At 54.8% G+C, this 19,379-nt stretch overlaps 1 protein-coding gene across 1 annotated transcript in view; it reads right to left on the bottom strand.

Annotated features, from left to right (window-relative positions):
• Nucleotides 1-18,871, bottom strand: part of LOC308568681 (heparan sulfate glucosamine 3-O-sulfotransferase 3B1) — a 39,358-nt gene extending 20,487 nt beyond the window's left edge. The window contains exon 1 of the mRNA XM_081161911.1: nt 17,430-18,871. Within this exon, the coding sequence (XP_081018037.1) occupies nt 17,430-17,983 (554 nt within the window). The 5' untranslated portion in view covers nt 17,984-18,871. The remainder of the gene's footprint in view (nt 1-17,429) is intronic.
• Between the last annotated feature and the right edge of the window lie 508 nt (nt 18,872-19,379).

Genomic DNA, 19,379 nt, shown 5'->3' with positions numbered 1-19,379 from the left:
GGGGGACCCCTCGATGCAGCTGACCGGCGCACAGCCTGGCTGCACTCAGCCTCACCAGGCACCGGGCTGTCCTGGCCTGAAGCCTGGCGAGATGGCTCCTCAGGAGGTCGGAGCAGAGCAGACAGGCTTTCTCCATCCACAGAGGGGAAAGCATCACAAGGAGGCCCCACGAGCTTTGCTCACCTCCAGACGCCTTGCCTGAGCTACAAACAGGACGTGGCACTATGCTGGGAAACACTGAGTGAGCCGGCATAGTAACCGGTCCGCGTGGGGCCTTGTGAGGCCACCAAGCCACTGCCCACCAGTACTCCAAGTCCACGCGACAGAAAGAGGTCTGCCTCTGGCAAAGAATCAAAGGGCTTTGTCATATCGAAAGGTGGTTCTCCCTCTTCCTTGGCCGTAAGGAGGTCGACTCTAAGACCCTCCCAGCACTTTATCCACGAGAAAGTGCTGAGCACCCAGGATCTCGCTGGCTCACTGTAACAACCGCCTCGAGGGGTATTTGCTCCATTTTAACGGTGGGGAGAGTGAGGTTGAGGGAGGTTAGCTGGAACTGCCCCAAATCAAATGTGAGGCCATGGCAGAGCAGGGACTCGGACTCCAGAACGTTCAATGGAGTCTCATGTTCATCCTGTTTCTCAACACCTGTAAGAACCTCGGAGATCCACATTCTCCAATACAATAACCCTCCCACCAGCCCACCCTTACCACCGCCTCCTTCCCAGGGAAAATTTCACCTTCTCTCCCTTCTGACAATAAAAATAAAAAGATTTGGTTTTAATTAATTTGGAGAACTATATGGGGTATAATTACATTGAAATAAACATACTTTATAAATTTCATATAAACATGTAAACGTGCATATAGAGAAAGATTAGTTTAGCACGTGGGAACTAAATCTCTGGTCTTCATTCCAGGAACTAATCTTCCACCCAGCCCTGCGGAAACAAACGATCGCAAGACAGAAATAATCAGGTTAGCCCTCCACCCACAGCCCTAGTTCCTCTGTCACTATCCCTACTGTGTGCACGCTTCAGCCCTCATTGTCTCCACCGTGCCAGTCTCCTGCAGGAGGAAGCACCTGCCCCCAGCCCCAGGGCCCATGTTATAGACCAGCCTTGCTCAACGCGGCAGGCCCAGCGCGAACCTGCTGGTGACACACAGTCCTTCCTGGAGTGAAGGACTCAGACCGTTTCATCATGTGCATACAGGTATCATGGGCAGACAGCTGACAGGCGGCTGCCCCTCAGCTCTCCCTCTTCCCTCTAAATCAGCCAGGTGTGCAAAAGGAAGAGAGAGCTGGTTTTCCATTTGCAGAGGCCAGAAGTCACAGCTCAATCCATCTTTGGAAGAGGGGAGATTCATGGAGGTGCCAGGCTGAACAAGCCTCCACCAAGGAACAAACAGGCTGATAGATTGGCACTGCGAAGCCACTGAGCCGAGCCCCAAGAATCAATCCTACAGGCTGCCTCCTCTTCTAGCTCATTAACTGTTTGAGATTACCATCAGCGGGAGTAGCCTCGCAGCTGGAAATTAAATTAGCCTGGCTGTAGACCAGGAACGCAGGGTGGAAAGTATCTGATGAGCAGTCCTGGGGAAAAAGTGCACACCCTCCCAAGAGCCGTCCTCTGGTCCTCCGCACTGGTCCCTTCTTGGCCGTTTCTCCTCTGCACAAGGAGGAAGAGCAAGGGGAGGGATGCACGCACACACACACACACACACACACACACACACACACACACACGCCCTCCCTGCGAATGGTCTGCACAGAGGCATAAGCCCCAGTAAGAAGGGCAGCAGGCACTAATTGCACATTCAGAGCAGGTGGGTGCCTGCAAAGCCACCGCTTAATTACCAGGTTGGGCATTTTGGCACTGGCAGCCTGCCCTGCTCAGCTTCTAAGAATGCTGAAACGAGCGTCCACGGGGCTGTTCCTTGTTGTAGGTCCGAAGAGCTGAGAAGTGGAATTTCTAATTACATGGCTTTAGGCTTTACCCTAATGAAAGGCTCCGTCCAGGCAAGCAAAAAGCAATCGGCTTGGAGGACGCGGGCCCGGAACACATCCTGAGAGGCTCTCCAGCACTTGCCTTTTTTTCTGGGTGGTATCTTTTCTGATCACCAGCAAAAGCAATTCCTGTTTAACGCTATTCAACGGCATCTTGTAAATCCCACTTCCAAGTTGAAGTACTTGAGAGGAAAAAAGGTGCAGGATAAACTGCTACCCTCCGAAGTCATGATGTCAAGGCTCACTCACAAAACACACCAGTCCCCCTGATGCTGTCCGGCCTCGCCTGCATTTCTCTGCTGGCCCTTCCCGGCACCCACCATGCTGCTCCGTGCAAACCTCCTTGCCTTGCCACCTGTATTCCCTCTGCCAGGAAGACCCCTTTCCCCACCTGTCTTCACATGAACTCCTACTCATCTACCAAAACCTTGCTTGGGCCCTGGCCGGCTAGGCTCAGTGCTTAGAGCATCGGCCTGCAGACCAAAGGGTCTCAGGTTCGATTCCCCGTCAAGCTGGGAATGCAGGTTCAACCCCTGGCCCCAGTTGGGGCACCTGTGGGAGGCAAGCAATCGACGTGTCTCTCCCAAGTCGATATTTCTCTCTATCTCCTCTCTCCCTTCCTCTCTCTCCTTCCCCCTCTGTCCATTCTCTCTGTAAATCAATGGGAAAAAATATATATATACACACACACATATATATCCTCAAGTGAGGATTAAAAAAAATTAAAACCTGAGTGTCACCTCCTCTCTGAAGCCTTCCCAGGGGAGACTTCCCAGACATTTAATCACTCCTTCCTCCGCAGCATCTCTGCCTTGAACTCCCTCTGTTGTGTGCCATGCCCTGTGTACTCAGCCATCTCAACCCTGCCTTCACTCTCACGCCCTGGAGCCAATCTCCACAAAGCAGTCAGAGCCCCACTGGTCTCCCTTCACAGAAGAACACACAGGACTGCCTCTCTGCCCCACTCCTTTGAGGTCTTTATTTCGGTCACAGTGTCATCTCGCAGCCCTCCACATATCCCTCTCTTCCTCAGGCTCCTGCTCAACATCGCCTCTTTAACAAGACCTCCTACCTAATACAGTCCTTTTCTCCCGTGACCCTCTCCCCTGTAACTCCCTATGCCTCCCTCTGTTTTACTTCTAGTCATGACTCCATCACTCGGTGAGGCCTTCTATTTGTCATAGTTTACTTGTTTATTTGTTTCCTGCCCATCTCGCTAGTAGTATGTGAACAACATGAGGGCAGGATCAGTGCTAATAAAATAGGCAATGATATTTGTGAAATGAATAAATCTTTGCATCCACAGAGCCTGGCACAGGATAGATGCTTGATAAATTAATAAAATCAGTATGAAGCCACGAGAAACAACATTGATACCAGTGGACATCCTAATACAGGGGACACCAAGAGCTAAATGAAATCAACTAGATTTCTGTCCAGAGCTCTGTCCCTGTTGCTGAATTCCAATGGACATTATCATCTCCAAGGTCCCTAATGCCCGTTTCCTCCTGACTGTCCTCCCAATACACTCCACTGAGTAGAGAGAAGCCAAATAATTTTACAATCAAAGCAAAACAGCACCAAATCCAAATGCAAATGTAAATGACAAGCAACCAGCAGCTGGAAAATGCTTTACGGGGCTCACCTGTTAAAACATGAGTGGGGCCGACCTTCAGGACCTAAACCCACTGCTGACCTTGACTGGTCCACTCACTTGGAAGTATCTTTACCTGAAGCCAAGACCACAGCTGTCTGCTAGTGCTGGGTCCACACCCTGAGCTCCTGGGACCTACGAACTCTTTGCCACACCTGGGGGCTGAGCAACCACAGAGGACACATACCAATAGGTGACGTGCCTCTCTGTGTCCCATCCCCCAAACTGACACCCCAGAGGACACCATTTGGTAAGGTGAGCTGGCCTTGATCAAGGTCCTGAGAATGAATGAACACTTAGGTCTGGAGGGGGCTGGCACGTGTGCTCCTGGCAAATGCTCTTTTACAGAACACAGGAAGCGCCACGAGCCTTTCCTGTGCTTCTCTTCCCAGCTGGGTCAGGAAGAAAACACAACCCTGAAAATAACTGTGAGTGACTGGACGTCTCATCAGACGAGACAGATGGGGAGGAGACGGGCCAGCGCACAGGGCATGCCCTGCTCTGGGGCTGCCCGCAACTGGGAGCCCCTGGCTCTTCTCTCCTGAGCCCAACACCTCTTGGCCTCTTGTCTCTGTCTCTTCTAAAAAGAAATGGGCTCTGGAGCAGGCTGATGCGGTTCTCAGCCAGATTTTAGCAATGAGTGTGATCACTGTTACATGCTCTCGTGGAAGGATCCCCACATGGAACTGAGCTGAGTTCCTCCACAGCGAGCAGTGGGAAGAAACTAGCCCGCTTCGGGAAACTGGCGACCATGAACCAAACGTGGTTTCCCTCTACTGGCTCCAGGTTCTGAGACAGAGGGGAAGGTCTTCCCTACCCTGCCCAGCTGGGCCGGAAGAAGGTGGTCACACGGGGTCCCCTCTCCACCTTGCTTCCTCTGCTTGCTCAGAAGCCCCTCCTGAGGAACAGTAGGGTTCCTCCCCCAGCGGTGGGGGGGTAGTTAGGAGAGGAGGAGGCTGGCAGAGCCCAGCCTGCAGGCTTCGACCATCTGAGTCTTTGTGGCATTGGGCTGGGAAGCCGGTGTTTGGAGCCTAGTTGGGAATTGGGGAAGAACGGCTCTCTCCTCCAAAACTTCAAAGCCCAGAGGGACAGTCTGTGTCCTTCGGGATATCATCCAAGTTACCCAAAGAGGCGGCAGGGAGAGGGTGGCGTGGGTTCTGTGATGAGGGAGGAAGCGTGTCCTCCCTTCTTGTGAGCCCATCGGGACTAATGCTCGTTCTGGAACTCTGAGAGCCACATACAAATCACCCAGTGGGGCTGTGTCGTACATCTTAGAAAACCACCTACACATTTTCTTGCTTTCTCTACCTTAAAACACCAAATTATTTCATTTTTTTCTCAAAAATACATGGAAAGAATTCAAATCCATAATTCATGTAAAGTCTGTGAATTCCTTTGGTATAAGAGGCAGTACTGGCCCAAAAAACTGCCTTCGGACAGTGAGATGAAGGCCACGCCCTCCACCTAACACTGCACCTGAGCTGGCCTCCTCTGGGCCCACCTTCTCTTAATCCCAATACTTCCTCTCCACCAACCCCCGTGCTCTGCCCTGCATCTCTCTAGGCTCTTCCCACAGTGCTGTCCTGAACACCTTTATTTGCTTTCTGGGACAATCGGCTGACAAACTCCTACCCATACTTCAAAGCCTCCCCTTCGAGCACCCTTCTCTCGGCTCCCACAGCATTTCTTGCTTTGTTCTATATTATTTCTCACCATGGCCCCTTGACCAAGATAACGATCTCCTTAAGGCTTCTAATAACTGCTTAACATCTTATTTCCCCAAGTGCTTTCATACCCTTTGACCCATTCCAGGTGTTCCACAACTGACTGGTAGATGAAATCGAGTCATGAATGAATGAATGGCAGACTCTACATTATCCCCTGGGCAGTGCCAACTGGATGCTCTGGTCATGACTTGGCGATAAGGCTGCATCGTTACTGCCTGACTTTCACAAGGCCCACAGAAAGAGAGGGTGAGTATTAAATATCCCGTTAAAAGATCTGTAACTTTATAGGAAGGGAAGTGTGATAAGAAAGAAAAGCTAGTCAGGTACGCACAGTACAGGACCCCACTCTGGTGTGAAACTGTTCCCCTCCAGACCCTGTGAAACGCCCTGGCCAACCCTGCCCTGCAAGTGGGGGCTCAGGGCAGGTGAGGGGCCATTGAAACAGGTGTTAGAATTTCGCCAAATATGAGGAGTCCACGGTAAGTGTATCAGGATATAATAAGATCATTATAGCAAGTTTGGAGAGCTCGGAAGGGAAACCCAGATACTCCTGTAACTTAAGTTTTGTACAAATAGGTAAATGAATCCCCTATCTCTGTAAAAGGTTCCACTCAGCCTCCTTTCCCAGCGACACCTAATCCAAAAGTTTCCTTCGTTTCCGGTGCTGTGTGACTAAAGGACACTCTAAGTGTTGCCCCTTGGCCCCAGACACAAAAAGGGAAAGCGCGTGTTTAAAGAAATAAGGTGATGGTGTTGGTGTGCGGCTCAAGGCAGCGGCTGTGTGGACGCGGGGAGCAGTCGCTTGGGTGCTGCGATGAACCCGCACAGACTGGGGGCTCCGCTGGGGGGGGGGACGACAAAGCTTCGCCCTCTCCAGCGCACCAGACATCCTGCTCTGTAAACGGCTTGCAGACGCAGCTCTCACCTTTGCACAGGCACTGCTTCTGGGGGGAAGGCTGAACCGGCAATTAGCCTGCCTGGGGCCCCCTCCCGGGGCCTGCTGCACGCCCGGGCCTGCAGCCCCTCGGCCTGGCGCCCACCCCGACTTCTCCCTCTACTCCTTTTGCGCAATCACCCAGGCCCAGGGGGTGCGGACACAGCGGGTCCGAGATGATGTCTCAGGCCTGCTCCACGGCCTCGGGACAGAGGGAGCACAGGGCCGGGGTCAAGTCTTCCACCGCAAGGCGCCTTGGCGACTGCTCAGCTGCGTGCCCACGCGGGCATCTGGGCGAACACGGTCCCCCAGGGATCATCAGGTGCTGAATGAAAAGGGATTTTGTTCTCAACAGGCAACTTTAACAAATTAAGCAGGTTTTTTTGCCTTGTTTTGAGCTATAGCACTTCTCGGGGCCTTTATCATGCTAACACAGAACCATTTATTTATTTATTTTTTACAAATCACTTATTAATTTTTTTAGAACATTTTGTTCACTTAAGAAACTTGAGACTGTGCTTCTCAAGGTGTGGCCTGCAGACTACCTGCAGACTGTCTTCAGGGGGATAAATAAAAGCCCGGGAGTAAGCGTTTAAAGCTACCATAAGGAATTTGACATCGTTCCAACATCCAAGGCTCTGATCAATGAGCTCACTAGTCAGAGTACAGACGAGTGTGGGTGTTGCAAACTTGGTGGCAGGGGGCATAGGGCACGGTGTATGTCCTAGTCACCCGCAGGAGAACAACACGTGAGGGGGCGGAATGTGGTTCTGTACCAGTTTGCTGAGCACCAATCTAGGAGGCACTGATGGCCATCTCCACTGTACACCTGAGAATGTTGACACCAAAGAGATAAAGTGACCTGCTCAAACCCACAGGTCAGATTTTTAAGTAAAATATGATGTCTGAGATTTTCTTCAAATAATACAGAAAAGAGAGAACACAAAACTTCTAAGAAATGATGGGAGGAAGTCTTGGGAAAAGCAGAAATAGGGCCATGTTGAGAAGCAGTTAAGAGAGTGGTATTCTTAGAGATGCTGGATGTTGCCAGAGTTTCTCCCTGTGTGGAGGGAGGTCTATGAACCAGTGCTTAAAAGCAAAGGATGCCACTCAGAAGGGCCAACGTACACTGTGTGGCCTGGCCTGGGTAAGGGTGGTGACCTGCAGGGCTAAGTTGCAGAGTAAGGGCCAAGTTGTTGGGCAAAGATACAACTTGGGGTGGGCCAGTTGTGTTCTATGACAAGATCTCCTGCACGACTGCTCCGGATGGTACAAAACAGGGTGTCTCCACAGGGTGGGGCAAGGGTGTTGAGGAGTCAGCTAACTCAGCCATGAGCCACCAGTGGGTGAGTGCTGAGGGTTTCAGTGTGACCCTGAGATCTGGGCAGCATAGGCGTGGTGGGCGGCTTCAAGGAACAGGTGAGAGAGAAGAGGTGGGCTGGCAGATGAGGAAATGGAAGGAGGCATTGATCGCCACGGGGACGTCAGATATACAGATCTTATTGTTGGAGCGAGTGCAACAGGGATGATGCCAGAGATAGGTTGGTGCATGGATGACACACATGAAGGCTGCACCATCAATACAGATGTCATAGCAACAGAGGGGGCTGAGACCAAGTGTGGGGAACTAAAGGAAATGACAGAAAACAAGAAAAAATATAATCTTGGGAATACTTTTATGCTGAGTTGTGGAGTTAGAAAAGCCCTCGGGGAGGTATTAGGTTCAAGAGGCTGAGCACCTGTAGATACAGCTGTATGACTGACTGACTCCAGGAAACCCCTGGGAGCTTCCCTTGGCTGCTCTGCAAAAGGGGAGAAATCACCCAGAAAAGACCACTGCTGAGATGACATAAGCAGCGCCCACTAGCCTGCACACGGCAGGCCCTCACTCATCTACTGCATCACAGAGTAACTGGGACCCCCTCTCCCTCATCTTACTTCCTTAGCTCTCTTTGGAAGCTCCTGGAAAAGTAAAATACAGTCACATTTCTTATGTGTACATTTTATCATTGTATCATATGCTTCCTCTTCTCCTTCAAATGGTCATTAGATTTATTAGTGATTCAGCAGGACTAATGATTTTTTTTTTTTTAATTAGTGCTTAAATTGCTTTGAGACCTCTTTGAGCCTGTAGATTTTAGTTCACTGACTAAAACAGGCCCCTGAAGGACAAGATCATGACTCTTGTACTTCCTTAGCACCTCAAGCGCTGCCTGGCAGAGCACATGATACAAGTGCTCACACAGGGCAAGTTTAGGACAGTGAAACTGTCCTTTATGAGACCATAGTGATGGATACTTGCCATTATAGATTGTCAAAAGCAGTAACATGCAACATCAAGAGTGAACCTTAATGCAAACTATAGACTTTAAATGATAAGGACAGGGCACGGTAAGTTTATGGGTGGTAACAAATGTTACACTCTGATCCTGCATGTGATAGTGGGGGAGGCTGTGCATATGTGAGGCAGGGCCTATATGGGAGCTGTGAGGGCTGTCGTCCCATATGGGAGTTCTATACTCTCACTCAATTTTGCTGTGAACTTAAAACAACTCTAAAAAAATAAAGTCTATATATTTTAAAGAGTAAGTGCTAATAAATCTTTTTAGATAAGAGAAAAAACAGGTCAACGTGATTTATAAAAATGTATTATTCACTAACTATAGGAAAACGACTTGAAACGGTCACCTTTCGCTTCCTCCATTAAGCATTTCAGGCCAATGACAGAGTAATGACCAGCTTCCCTGCCTTACTCTCTCCCCCCTCCCATACCCACACCCACACCCACTCACTGGCTTGGGTCTTCTGTAAAAAGCTCTTGGCTGGGAACAGGATGTTTACTTTTTGTGTATCTGTGTTAACTGGCAGCACAGCATATGCTAAGTGCCTGGAGACTCTGAAACAGACAGGAGGGCACCAGGGACCCAATGAACAGCACACATCAGAGGAATGGCTGGCTGAACCAGGGTGAGTCTGCAGCCAGACTCAAGGAGGGGGGAGGAGCCCCCTTTCAGCTAGGGAAGGTACCAGGAGCAGGGGGACCTGGCGGTGAATTACTGTTCTCTAATTGTTGGCTCAGCCTGTCGTCTCCTGGGGGAGACTGCTTTAATGGCTGTGTGGCCCAAATCCTGCATTGCTGCAACATCTCCTCCGGCCGTAGGCAGTGTCCTGTGGGAGCTTCCTGCCCTTTTAATACAGGCCATCGCCTGCACCTCTGCAAAACCTTCCAGAAAGCAAGACTGCCTCGTGCAAATCAACAGCAGAATTAATTCTCAGTGCGACCTGTGAATCCCATCCCCACTGGAGGCATTTTTCAGGCTGTCCTTCCTCCTTGACAGGACTAGAGAAGGGGGAGCTGGTCAGTACCCAGAGAAGGCTTCCTGCAGGCTGGGGGAGCAGGAAGGGGCTTCCAGGAGGGGGCAGCTGCAAACTGTGGGCCAGGGGCTGAGGGGAGGAGGGCCCAGGGGAGTGTGTGCCCTGGAAGGGCCCTTGGAGTGCAGACTAGAGGTGCCGGGAGGAGAAATGGCCCCTGAGTCTCAGCGCAGCGGAGATTCCAGCATCGGAAGGGAACCTGAGTCCTCACTGCCCTGCCCCACAGAAGCAAACTTGCAGAGGAGACACCTCCCCGCCGCAGGGCAGGGGCATCAGTGCAGGGGGCTCAGAAAAGACGGGGGAAAGGAAGGGAGGGAGCACGACAGACCCCCGGTACGCTCGGCTCCGAGCCCGCTCGGCTCGGTCCACGGCCGAGGGGCAGCGGGGAAATCGGCTCGGCCCGGAGACAGCGGGGCTACCGCGCAGACGGGACACCATTGGCTTACCGGCAGCCGCGGGGCCAATCAGTGGAGGCCAGACCCGCCGGCCCCGCCCACTGGGAGCGCGGGCCGCTACCCCGGGCTCAGCCCAACAGGTGAGGCCGGGCGCGCGGCTGGCGCTGGTCACGTGGCTGCGGCCGGCGACCCGCGCACCAGCGCGAGGAAGCGGCACCGGCTGCGACCCGGGCGCGCGGGGACCTGAGGCAGCGACCCCACGCGACCCGGGGCTGTGCTGCTGGTCCCCGAGCCGGCCGGCCGCGGAGCCATTTTCTCTGTCGCCTCCACAATGAAAGGTGCAGGCGAGCGCCCGTCCCGCTGCCGCGAGCGGCGGCCACGTGGCGCCGGCCGAGGCCCGCCGGGGCCATGTTGGACACTCCGTCGCCACCCCTCTTCCCGTCAGTAAATCAGGGCCAGGCGGGAAAGGCCGGCCCCTCCCGCCTCCCTTCCCGATGCCTCCCCCTCCATTCGCTCCCGACGCCTCGCGTTGCCCAGCCGATCTTTCAGCATTTCAGGGCCCCGGAAGCGCGTGGGGCCGCGTGGGGGGCGGGGCGGGGGCGGGGAGCAGGCGCGTCCTGCGCGGTGGGCCCCCACGTGGCCCGGCGACCGCGCGTGGGGCCGCGCACACCCCGGCCGAGGGGGTTCGGGGTGCCGAGCTCGCGTCAAGCAGTCAGCTTGGTGTTAACCCGGCGCCCTGTTTTAACACAGCTGCTGTGTCAGGAAGAACGTTTTGCTCCCAGAGCTCACGCGCGGTAACTAACGTGTGGACCGAGCGGCAGTGGCTCCGGGCGGCGCGGGTAACGCGCACCCTTCCGACGCCGCGCGGCCTGCGGGTGGCCCGCGCCTCGGCCCGCTCGCCGCCGGCCGCTTCCCAGAAGCAGCGTCCTTCACAAACGCTTTGCTCTTTAAACAGGTTTCACCCACGACACACATTTTTTTAATGACCCAGGAACTTACGCTATTTTTAATATATTTGAAGTCACAGAAGTGGGGCATTTAAAGGGAGAATTAGCCCGGCCGGCGTGGCTCAGCGGTTGAGCGTGGACCTGGGATCCAGCGCTCAGGTGCGATTCCCGGTCGGGGCCCAGGCCCGGGTTGCGGGCTCGGTCAATGACTCTCTCATCACTGATGTTTCTCTCTCTCTCTCCCTCTCCCTTCCTCTCTCTGAAATCAATAAAGATATATTTAAAAAATAATAAAGGGAGAATTAAAAATACAGGCATAACTTACAGAAAATTACTATCACTCTTATCCAGGTACAAAGAAAATTAACGGGGGTTTTTATTCGCATTGGCAGTACTTTAACACAGAGCCTCTTGGCTGCGATGAAAATCATTTATTTTCACGTTATTCAGCTGGTAATCGCTCCTCGCATCCTCAACTTCTCCCCAAATCTAAAATCAGAAAGAAAAATCAATACACACGAACACGAGTTTTTCCTGTTGCTGGTTTTACCTTGGTACTGTTTCTCAGAAGGACACGGGAGTTCTAGCAGGTAATGTTTAAGATACTTTGGAAAGTTTCATGCTCTGCTTACAAGTAGTTTTCAAAGATACCGGAATCTCCTTTCTTTTCGATCCTGGGACATGGTTTCACTGGAGGTAGGCAGCATATTGCATTCATGACCCTTGAAAACGTGCCGCGCACTCGGGGAATTCACTTTGCTGGGGTTCCTGACTCCCCCAGCCAGATGCCATGCCCCTGACTGTCGGGAATCACAGGCTGGGGCACCACAGGGACCGCAGCACCCTCTTTGGAAACTAACTCTATTCACAGCAAAAGAAATGTTCATTATGCTCTGCCTTTAAAGTGGACATTTTGTGCTTCTGTCAACCCACTTAATTTCCATGTTCATAGACTGAGAACATAAAGTATTCAGAAACGCCTGACAGAAAGCAGCAGACAGGCCGTCCAGTCAAGTAGTATTTCAGCCCCAGCTTTAAATAGATGCCGCTTCCCTGATTCATCGCGGGAGCTGACCGCTGGGTTTGTTTTTGAAGTTCCTGGTGCACTTTCAAATTCTAAATAATTTCAGTGATTCTAAGGGTCATCTTATATAATCAGAAAACCCCCATGTCCCACATGCTTTAAACAAAAAGGTAAATCAGCACACATATTTGGAATGAGGTTGTGTGACGTAATTGATTTTTCAAATTAACTAAAAGGTTTTCTTCAGACAAAGATAAAACGCCAAACTAGAAAAACAGAAGCTGTGGCACAGGCCACATTAAAATTTCAAATAACAAAACTTTAGCTGGAAATGTCTTTTTATAAATTCTAGTCGATATTAAATTGTAAATTTTCAATAATCGGGCTCCATTAAAAAGGCAAAATCTATCCCAGTCAGCTCAGTCAAGTGTAGTATTCTATTTTAATAAATGTTTTTTAAAACATGGGCACAAACTAGTTTTTAGAAACCTGTTCAATAACAACACATCATTTGGAAGATAAGCGTAATTCATACATTTCATCACTTTATTTATTTAGAATAAATAGGTTGCTATTAAAATTTGACTATTAACTGAGAGCATCTGGGAAAACAATTATGATTAGGTTAATTTATGTTATATTTTCCCCTCAACTTGTAAAAGATTAATCAACCATTTTATGGTCTAATTTAGGTGCCTAATTAAAAACAGAGTTCAACACATGCTACACCATCTTGCTAATAAATCTTGACAGCTTTGTAACATGACGGTTCGTATTTCAAATTGTTGCATATAAATGGAGAATTCTGATCTTCACCCAGGAGCTTGAAGTGAGTTACATTCTTGGTTTAAGCTCCAGGACCGAGAAAGTACAATTACTTCAAAAAGGATTATCCCCAATCAGATCTTATCTCAAATACCCCTTAGTGAAGACAGAAACAGTCTGCCACCAAGTTTTCAGAAACAGACTAGGAAAATAGGGGAGAAATTAGACTTCTCAGCATTTACAAAATTAAAAATGTAGGAAAAGTTGCTACTTTCAGCTAGTTTTCAGGAGGGAGACTTTCTGAAGTTACTGGGTTTCAAAACCGTATTCTAAGGAAATGTGCTCCAAGTTTGAGTTACACTTGTCTTCTAGTTAAGTACGTTTCCGGCCTTGGCCTGGGGCACCGTGCTTCTTTTAAATGATTAAGTTCATCTGGAGAAGTTCTGGAGCATCTCCTTTAACCCCAAGTCCTTCACACCTCCCAGCCTTAGAGCAGGCCAAGGAAAGAGAATGAATCTATTCTCAGTGGGGACTTTTGCTGTTTTCTCAGCCTTTATACTTGAGGGATGTTTTTGTCATTTTAATGACTCTTTTGACTCTAACTGTCCAGTCTGGGCGGAGAAACGAAACTGCCCTAGTGATGTGATTATCCTCACTCTAGTCAGAAACCAGCTTTGGTCACAGCGACTAGCCTGTTCTGGAGCTGATACTCTTTTTAAAGTGAATGACAAAGTGAGCAGCCCACACTGAGGTCACCGAGTGCTGGAAAAGGCAAGCTCTTTTAAAGCAAACCCAGGTTTGAACGCATCGTATATCACCGACATCATGTTTTTGGTCACTTAAGCAAGGGAGCATGGCACAGAGTGACCTCTGGGGCAGGACTGCCTGGGCTAGTATTATTTCGCTTTGCCACTTTCTAGCTGGGACGCCTTGGGCAAGTTGCTTAACCTCTCTGTGCCTGCGTTTTTTCATCCACAAAAGTACCTGCTTCATAGGATTGTAATACGGATTAAATTCGCTAATCCTGTGACATTTGAAACAGTACCTGGCACGTTGGGAAAACATTCAGGGATGTTAGCTAACAACGTTTTAAAACACACATACACACCCACACCCACACTTCATTTTTTTGACGTGGCCACATTATTTGTGTCAGGTTATTTTGTACAACCCAAAATGGAAGGAACAGTCAAGGTGGGGAATGAGTTTTTGTTCTTGGAAGGTCTAAGATGTATTTCTCTATAAAATTAATTAATCACACTATTTGGCTAACTTAATTCCCAAACTGAGATCATTAAAATTTGTGAAAATCTACCAAACTTACACCAGATCAGAAAGAGACTTATTAAAGAATGCACCCATTTAGGTTTAAATCAGTATTCGGAGCCGAAACGTACAGGGTGCGCGCCTCCCCGGCCTGGCCCAGGCGAGGCGCTTCCCCAACAGCGTGGCAACCTGGGGAAGGCGTCCCCCACGGGGTGCTCGCCGCACGGGCGGCGCTCGGGAGGCCGGCTGGAGAAAGGGAGCTGGAGAACCACCTGGAACCCTCAGTCCCAGGCTGAAACGCACAGGTTCCCGGCAGACGGGCCGCGGGAACCCCCGAGGTTTATTTTTGCAGCCGACAGGGCAGCGGCGGGAAAGCTGCCGCGCCTCGGCCCACGGCAGGGTCAGCCCGCGTCGCTTCCACGTGGGCTCCATCCCACCACGGGCCCTCGGGTTCGGGCCGACGGCGTTTCTTAGGCCACGGGGAAGGGACTGCAATCGGTTTCCGAGGCTTCGCGCAAACCCGCGCAGGCCCAGGGCTACCGGTTAGGCCGCCGGCCGGGCGCGCGCCAGCCGCTGAGCCCAGGGAGGGCTCGCACAGCCCGAGCCAAGATCTTCCTCCGGCGAATCACGACGCTGACACGCGGGTTCAACCGCCCACGCCCATAGGGTTTTAATGCCTTCAAAATGTCTAAATGCTTTCAAAATGTCTCCCCTCTCCCCTACTCTCTAGCCAGGAAGACGTGTTTTACCCACGTGCCTGGACGGCAGCCCCCCTGGTTAGTACTGCTCGGGCTCCCTCCACTCTGCTGCCCGAGGGGCCCGCGGGGAGACGCGGGGACGCGCCCCGGCCGGCGAGCGTCGGACCCGTCCCGGGGGCGCCTCCCCCGGCGCCAGGGGCTCCCCGGCTCGGCATCTGCGCGAACGCGCCCGGGCCCGACGTCTCCTCCCGAGTAGTCCAAGTTAAAACGGCCGCTTTCAAAATAATTGTTAAGCCTACACTTTTGCCCAGACACCCAGAATATTCTTCATTAGTTAAAATATGTTAATTAAACAGCATTTAAAATAGGGGGGTTTTTCCCCCTTAAAAGTCCCCACTAACCCAGGGGCGCCGCGCAGCCGGGGGCCGCGCTGGGGGAGCCGCGGGCTCGCAGTTTGCTCCTCCCGCGCGCGGCCGGGGGCCCCGCCTCGGGCCCTGCGCCTCGGAGCCTCGCCAGCCCCGCTCAGCAGTTCAGGGAGGCGGCTGGGGAGGCTGAGGAGCTTCCCGCCTCCGGCGTCCGGGCCCCGCGCCGCCGCCCCGCACGGCCGCCCGCCCCGGCCTCCGGGCTGCGCGCTGCGCCGCGGGCGCGCGGCGAGGGTTTGCAGAGCGACCCGGTTCTTTAGCGCAGGTTTTTGAGTCAATCCAGAGGAACGCGGCAGGTGGAGGGCAGCCGCCTCAGACTGCGGGGATTTCCACAGCCTGCCCCGGGTGCTTTAAACGCCGCCAGACGTGCAAGAGTCAGGTAGTTCCCTGCCAGCTCCTCCCAGCCCGGCCCCGTACTTCTGATCTCAGAAAACTTCGGGCTGCCTCCGGCCTCGGGGGGGGGGGGGGGGGGTCCAGCCGGAGGGGCGCGGGTGGTCGCCCGCCACCGGGCCCCGGGATCGGCGTCCCAGGAGGGGTGGTGGTAGAAGTAACAGCAACACTACAATCGATGACAATAGCTAACAATTAGAGAGGCCCCGCGCGCCAGCCCGGCACCTGCCCGCGCGGCACCCCGCCTCCCAGCCCCGCACGACCCCCTGCACCTCGGGGAGCACCGAGCCTCGGCCCCACAGCGACCGGCCAACGCCAGGTCGCGAGTCCAGGTGTCCGGCTGCAGAGGCCCCATTCTTAAAAGCCGGTGTCCACGACCCGGGGACGGTGGGAAGGGCGACTGTCACGGCTGGATAAGCCTCGGGACTTGGGCAACTGCTGACAATAAAAACATCAAGGGCAAAAGGGAGGGGGGAGGGCGAGGGCGAGGCTGGGAACCGACCGGCTTTAATCCGCTGGTCAGCCCGCTTTTATCTTCTCCCCTCTGCTGGGGCCTGAAGGGGGGCTGGGCGCAGGGAGTGAAGTTCGGTTCGACTCTCCCCTTTGGTTTTCCGAAGTCTCGAGGCTCTGGGAGGCTCTTAGGGCCTAGAGGGGTGCCGGGGAGACGACTTGCTGGCGAAGGGCGGGGTGCGGAGAGGATAGTTGGCGAAGAGGTTTCCGAAGGCGGGAGTCTGGACCCTCGGCTCGCCCGCGCTTCACGGGAAGCTCGACCGACCCAACCTCTCCAAAAAGAGGCAGCTGAGGACGCGCTGGGCAGAGGTCGTGGTTACAACCCTGGGGACCGCTGTCCCTTTGGAACTGGACCCACAGCCCGACTCGAGAACTGAGTTTCCGGAAACCTGACCTCCGGCCAACTCACATTCCTTAATCAATGGCCCCCCAATATTCTTTGCGCCCCAACGTGTAAAGGGCCCGCGGAGACACGCGTTCCTGCTCTCGGTCTCCCAACACCCAAGCCGGGGAGGCGGAAACGGGCGGGCCGCGCCCGGGGCGCCGGAATGCCTCGCCCGCCGCGCGCCGCTGGGCCGCTGCAGTGCGCGCCTTTGCCCGACAGGGACCAGCACCGCTCCACGATCCGCCAGCCGCGCGGCCCGCCGCCCGCTCGCCCGCCAGGCGGAGGCGCCGGCCACCCTCCCAGCCCCAGCTGCTCTCCAGCGAAGCGAGCTTGACCCTCTTTGGGTTGGGGTTCCAGCAAAAGTAGGACTGTAACAAAAACGTGACCAGACTCCCCGCGGCCTGCGCAGGACACCGTCACTCCCACCCCACATCCCCATCTGGGGAGCAGAAGCTGTTCTGTAAGTTGGTCTCGGGCGGAGACCTGGGGCGGCGGGGCGCGGAACGTCCCGGGCTCCGAGAACAAAATACGAGCAGCACTGAATGGATTCCTTTGGGACACGGCCACGGTTGGAGGTGTGCGTGCTTCCCTGAGCGCCATCTCAGTCGCTGTGCCCCCTGTTTGCGGAGAGCTCTCCTGATTATTTCTTGTCGTGGGTCCCTGCCAGAGCTCCTCGAGAAGTTTCTACGGGTTGTGGCAATAGCTCCCCGCCCCCCGCCCCCCCCCAAACACTCGGTACCGCGCTGGGGCGGGATTCTGGGCGCCTCGGGCCAGCGCCGAGCATTTGTTCCCTGCCCCTCCCCGCCCGCGGCGGTCCAAGACTTTACCCCTGTCACTTCCCCGGCACAAGCCACACCTCCCTCCCTCTCCCGTTCTGGGTAGCAGCCGGTGCCTCTGCCCCTGGCCCTGGCCCCGGCCCCGACGGGGAAACTCACCGGTACCACGCGAGGCCCTTGTCGTAGCTGCGGTCGAAGAAGTGGGGCTCGGCGCCCACGGCGCGCACGTCGGGGTGCACGCGCAGGAACTCCAGCAGCGCCCGCGTGCCGCCCTTCTTCACGCCGATGATGATGGCCTGCGGCAGCTGCTTGCTCCCGGACCCACTAAAGAAGGTGGAGATGGGGCTGGGGGAGTCCGGCGCCTCGGGATTCTGCTCCTCTTCGCTCGCGGCGCCCTCGGCCCTCTCCTCGCCCGCAGCCCACGGGGTGGTTGGTGCCGCCTGGAAGGGCAACCTGGGGAAAGCCCCGTCGGGACCGTCGGCCGGGGCTGGCGGGTCGTGGTCGGCGCGGGACCCCGAGCCCAGCAGCAGCAGTCCGGGCGCGGCGCCGCACGAGTCGGCGCACGAGTACAGGAACATGTAGAGCCAGACGCAAAGCATGGCGAAGAGCAGCGCGAGCTTCCTCCTCACCGGCGGCGGGGGCGCCTGCGGCTGCGGCAGAAGCCCGCTGGGGACATGGAGGCAGGGTCGGCCGCCGCTCAGGCGCTGCCCCATGCGCTGCCCGCGGGCGCGGCGAGGGGCATGGCTCAGCACATGGCGCTGGTCCCGCCGGAGCCGCGAGCGCGGAGATGGTGCCTCGGCCCTCGCGACGCCAGGTGGTTGGGTTTATTGCACCCGTGCGCCCGGGGCCACCGCTGCTGCTCCTGCTGCTCTTCTCCAGGTGGCGGCGGCAGCTGTAGCGGCCGCGGCGTTTGACATGTTGCCCAGGAGGAGCCGCAACTGGAACGAAAGTCGGGTGGCGGCAACCGCTGGCCGGAGGACGCTCCTGCGGCGCGACGCCCCTCTCTGGGCAGGGGAACGCTGCGCTCCCGCGCCTGGCCCCTCGGGACCGCGCGCACGGCCGCCTCCGCGCCGCCCGGCGAACTGGCCCGAGCGCAGCCCCGGCACTTCCTCGCGGAGGCTGCGGAGGAGAACTGCGCAGGAAGAGTCGGAGACGGGGAGGAGTGGGCGGGCCCGGCCGCCCGGAGTGACGGCTCGCTCCGCTTACCAGAAGCCGGGACCACCCTGCAGGTACGCCCGCCTCGCCCAGGGCTCAGCGGCCAACCGGCTCCCGGAACGTGGGGGTGTGGAAAGGGTTTGGGGCGGAGGAGAGTTGTCGGGGGTTTCTATTGGCTCAGGGGCCAGGAGGGCGGAGCCAGGGGCTGGTGACAGGAGCAGATGGAAGGAGGGATGCTGGCCTGACCCGGCGCCGGAGGAGGGCAGACCCCACCGAGCGGTGCACTGGGGCGCCCGCGCGCACTTCCGCGCCCGCTCCCCGGGGCCAGTCTTGGCTGTAGCTGCCCCTGTGCCGGGCCTCGAGCCCCTCCCAGATGCTCTCGGGGGGCTCGTGATGCGCGTGTCGTGAGCGGCGGGAGAGAGGGGCTTGCAGAAGCGATAGTCGGGCGGGACGTGCGTGCAGCTCCCGAAGATCCAGGGACGGGGGGGGGGCTGGTTTAGGAAGTTCAAGTGGGAAATTGCTGTCAACTCTTTTAAAAAGTGTCTTCCTAATCCTTTGCCAGGAGTTGATCTCTCTAGCTCCGCCGGTTAGCTGCGATGGGTACAAACTGTCCTCAGGAAAAAGCTTCCCCTGTCCCCCAAAGTGCTGGAGGAAGATGGGGGTGAAGGGGGAGGGGGAAATTACCTGGGAGATAAAGTGTTTCCTGGTGGAAAGTGAGTGTGAAGGTCACGTGCAGAAAGTTTTGTCCGGACACGAGTGTGTTGGGGACGTTAAGTGGGAGAAAGTGTCCAGCCCTCCCTCTTCCCTGAGAAAATAATAAAGACGACGTTCGCCTCCGTTTAGAAGACAGTTTGGTTTGATGACCTGTTACACCGATCATTAAGGGCTGTTTTTTCCTCACCAAGTTTTAAGTCAAAACTTTAAAAATCGACCACTGAGTTGCATTTATTTCAC

The sequence above is a fragment of the Miniopterus schreibersii genome (genome assembly GCF_964146895.1).
Source record: "Miniopterus schreibersii genome assembly, chromosome: 16".
In the NCBI taxonomy this organism is placed as follows: domain Eukaryota; kingdom Metazoa; phylum Chordata; class Mammalia; order Chiroptera; family Miniopteridae; genus Miniopterus; species Miniopterus schreibersii.
This window is presented reverse-complemented; position numbering and strand designations above follow the sequence as displayed.